General features: G+C 37.3%; 1 protein-coding gene across 1 annotated transcript in view; it reads left to right on the forward strand.

Moving 5' to 3' along the window:
* The window catches only part of LOC101856854 (acid-sensing ion channel 1), a 13,271-nt gene that overhangs the window by 3,899 nt on the left and 5,988 nt on the right, over positions 1 to 3,384 (forward strand). The window contains exons 3-5 of the mRNA XM_005111262.1: positions 136 to 230; positions 1,223 to 1,349; positions 1,805 to 1,896. Of these exons, the coding sequence (XP_005111319.1) occupies positions 136 to 230; positions 1,223 to 1,349; positions 1,805 to 1,896 (314 nt within the window). The remainder of the gene's footprint in view (positions 1 to 135; positions 231 to 1,222; positions 1,350 to 1,804; positions 1,897 to 3,384) is intronic.

Below are 3,384 nucleotides of genomic sequence, written 5' to 3' on the forward strand. Positions count from 1 at the left end.
TATATGTGTGTGTGTGTATATGTATATATGACCAGTCCGTATTGTGTCGAGGGGGTGGGGGTCTAAAGGATTAACAATAATGGCTATTAATCAATCAAAAGTAAGTCTATATTTGCGTTTCTTGTTGTCAAACAGCGGCATTTGGCGTCTGATGAGCTGCAATCGATCATTGAAGCAGCGGATCCTGATGCGATTAAGAGGCTTGCGGGTGAATGGAAACCAGAGTTCCAGTAAGTACAAATGTATTTTAGTTGCTTTCTCGAGATAAAACAAATTTCGACCAGAGCCAATATTCAATTAATTTATTAGGTGTGTGCAAGACATGACAGCGACATAAATATGACCTCACGAAGAGTGGAGACACCATAATAATATGTTCATAACATGTCAGGTAGGTGAATTCGGAATGGAGGGAACAGCTTTGTTTGACCTTGTGAGTTTACCTGTAGTCAGCTTCATACAAAATGGGACTTACTGGATCTTAGTTCCTACTGTGTTCGGATAGTATTGAGTGATGCATATTTACTCTTATATTGGAATCTTCGTAGCCCCAATATCAAAGGCAGTACACTAAGGCTAATACAATATTACGTACCGTACATATAAAGTATTAACCAAACTGCTAGGTCTCTCTCAATCTATCTATCTATCTATCTATCTGTCTATCTATCTATCTATCTATCTACCTATCTATCTATCTTTCTCTCTCTCTCTCTCTCTCTCTCTCTCTTTGGATGTTGGTATAGATCTACTTATTTTTCCTTCTGTCCCTCGAAATTGCACCATGCAATAAACAAGAAAAAACTCACCCTCAGTTGCGCATGAAAAGCTCAAGAGGAAAAAGCCACTAGTCACCGGTGTCCGTTTCCATCAATGCCTGTCTTTATCTATCGTTTGTCTTGCCTCAAATGTTTGCCCATTAATACCATTGTCATCAAAAAGGGCTGTAGTCATACACCAGTGACTCATTTAATGTATGTACACCAGGACAGGGAAAGAACGAGAGTTGTCGGCTTGAACACATCAAAGAAAGGTAGATTTAGTGCTCCGCGATTTGTTGTTTGTTTGATTTTGTTTGTTTCTTTTTTTTTTTTTTTTTTTGCATTTTGTTGCTGCTGATTTGTTCGTTTATTTTTGTTTTGTTTTGTAAGGCAGGGTGTTTTTGTTTTACAAGTGCTGTTTTCTCTCTGTAGGCTAGTCTTCAAATGCATTTTCATTTCAGCGATGACGCGGACGATTCTGATGACAGGCTTCGTACTGGTAACTTCCTTGATGACATGAACGTAACCTTCAACTTTTCAAACCCACGGCTTGATGCAGACAATGTCCTAGAAAACTTGGACCTAGATGTACGTACAGTTTGACTTCGGTGCCAGAGAATTTAGATTCAAATATTCTAGAGGGAAAATATATTTATAATTGTAATGTATTATGTCCCCATTGGCACAATTTTGATCATTTTTGGATTTTGAGGGAGGTCTGCCGGACCCTGCCGGACATTGTATCATATTTTTGTTGTTGTTGTTGTTGTTGTTATTATTATTATTACCATCATTATTGTTTTATTATTGTTGTTGATATTGGTGATGTTGCTGTTGTTGTTGCTGTTGCTGCTGTTGTTGTTGTTGTTATTGGGTTTCTTCTTCTTCTTCTTCTTCTTCTTCTTCTTCTTCTTCTTCTTCTTCTTCTTATAGGACATAGGGTATTTCGACAGACAGACAGACAGACAGACAGACAGACAGACAGACAGACAGACAGACAGAGATATTTTCAAAACTAAATAATAATGATATTCTGTCCTCAGGGTTATTCTGATAGTTGGGAGGGAGAAGCAGAAAAATCAACTTTCAGTTCTGTGCAAGAAGATTTCATAGAGTATTTCAATGCGGAAAACGCGTAAGTGTTACAGTCAGCATCCTAATACATTATGTAATTCTCTGTTTTACAAAGTAGGCTTTTATGCAATCTGCTTTTATATTAAGACATGTCTTGCTGCAGTAGCAACATTTTAGTCGTTGCTATCATCATGATCATGATCATGATCATGTTCATCGTCATCATCATCATCATCATCACCATCATCATCATCATCAACATCGTCATCATCATCATCATCATCACCATCATCATCATCATCATCATCATCTTCATCATCATCATCATCATCATCATCATCATCATCATCATCATCATCATCATCATTGGAGACTGCAAAAATATTTTTTTAAAGGTGGAGACTTGTAAGATTTTCAGAAAATTATATGATCAAGGTTTAGCTGTCTTATGGCTTCATTCGGGACATTTTAATCAATGACTAGATTAGAACTACACTGTGGAAACACATAGGCCTACGTCACACTCACTATGCTCAATGGTGCGTGCGAGAAACCTTCGGAAAGGCCAAAGAAAGGAGAAAGCTAGGGTAAGAAATTGCATGAATATATTATATATATAGGTACTGTCATATCATCATCAGCATCATCATCATCATCGTCGTCGTCGTCATCATCAGCATCATCATCATCATTATCATCATCATCATCATCATCATCATCATCATCATCATTATCATTATCATCATCATCATCATCATCATCATCATCATCATCATCATCATTATCCTCAAAAAATAGCTCGCCTCGGAGTGAGAGGAAGAGACATGTTTTGAAATATAACATGTAACCTGTTTCCGTGCTGATCAAATAAAAGAATGGAATTTTGATTTGTATATTTTTAATTACGGGAATTATTTTGTTGAAATGTTTGTGCGTTTCACAGTAAGACTCATAATACCATGGGCCTAAAAGTTAGGGACATGCTGATAGGATGCTTTTCTTTCAGCTGACAGACAACTAGTTTAAAACAGAACGAAGCAAACTAAAGAACACTGTCTTGCAAAGTTATTGTTTTTTTATCTCAGAAAAAATTACAAGAATTCTACTGCTACTTCTAAGTGGTGGGGAAAGAGAGAGTGAGAGAGAGAGAGAAAGAGAGAGAGAGAGAGAGAGAGAGAGAGAGAGAGAGAGAGAGAGAGAGAGAGAGAGAGAGAGAGAGAGAGAAAAGGGGGGAGGGGGACAGTCTTCGCAGAGTTTGACATACGCGCATGACCTACGCAATCAAAGACATTCTGATACAAAGCTTTCCTTTCAGTGAACATGAAATGTAACAGCAATCGAAGCTATCCAAGTATTTCATCCATTGTCGAGAAAAAAGTGGTCTTCTTAGATGGGTGGTTGGTTTGGACTTTTACTATGATGTAATCTAGAGAAAAAAAACTGGAGGAAAGTGGGAAGCGGTTGTTTCTACATTTGATTGTCTTAAACAGGTGATCGTTAGAGCAGGTTCGTCTGTAATTGTATGTACAAATATGTATATGTATATATA

This window comes from Aplysia californica, unplaced genomic scaffold (assembly GCF_000002075.1).
Source record: "Aplysia californica isolate F4 #8 unplaced genomic scaffold, AplCal3.0 scaffold01033, whole genome shotgun sequence".
NCBI lineage: Eukaryota > Metazoa > Mollusca > Gastropoda > Aplysiida > Aplysiidae > Aplysia > Aplysia californica.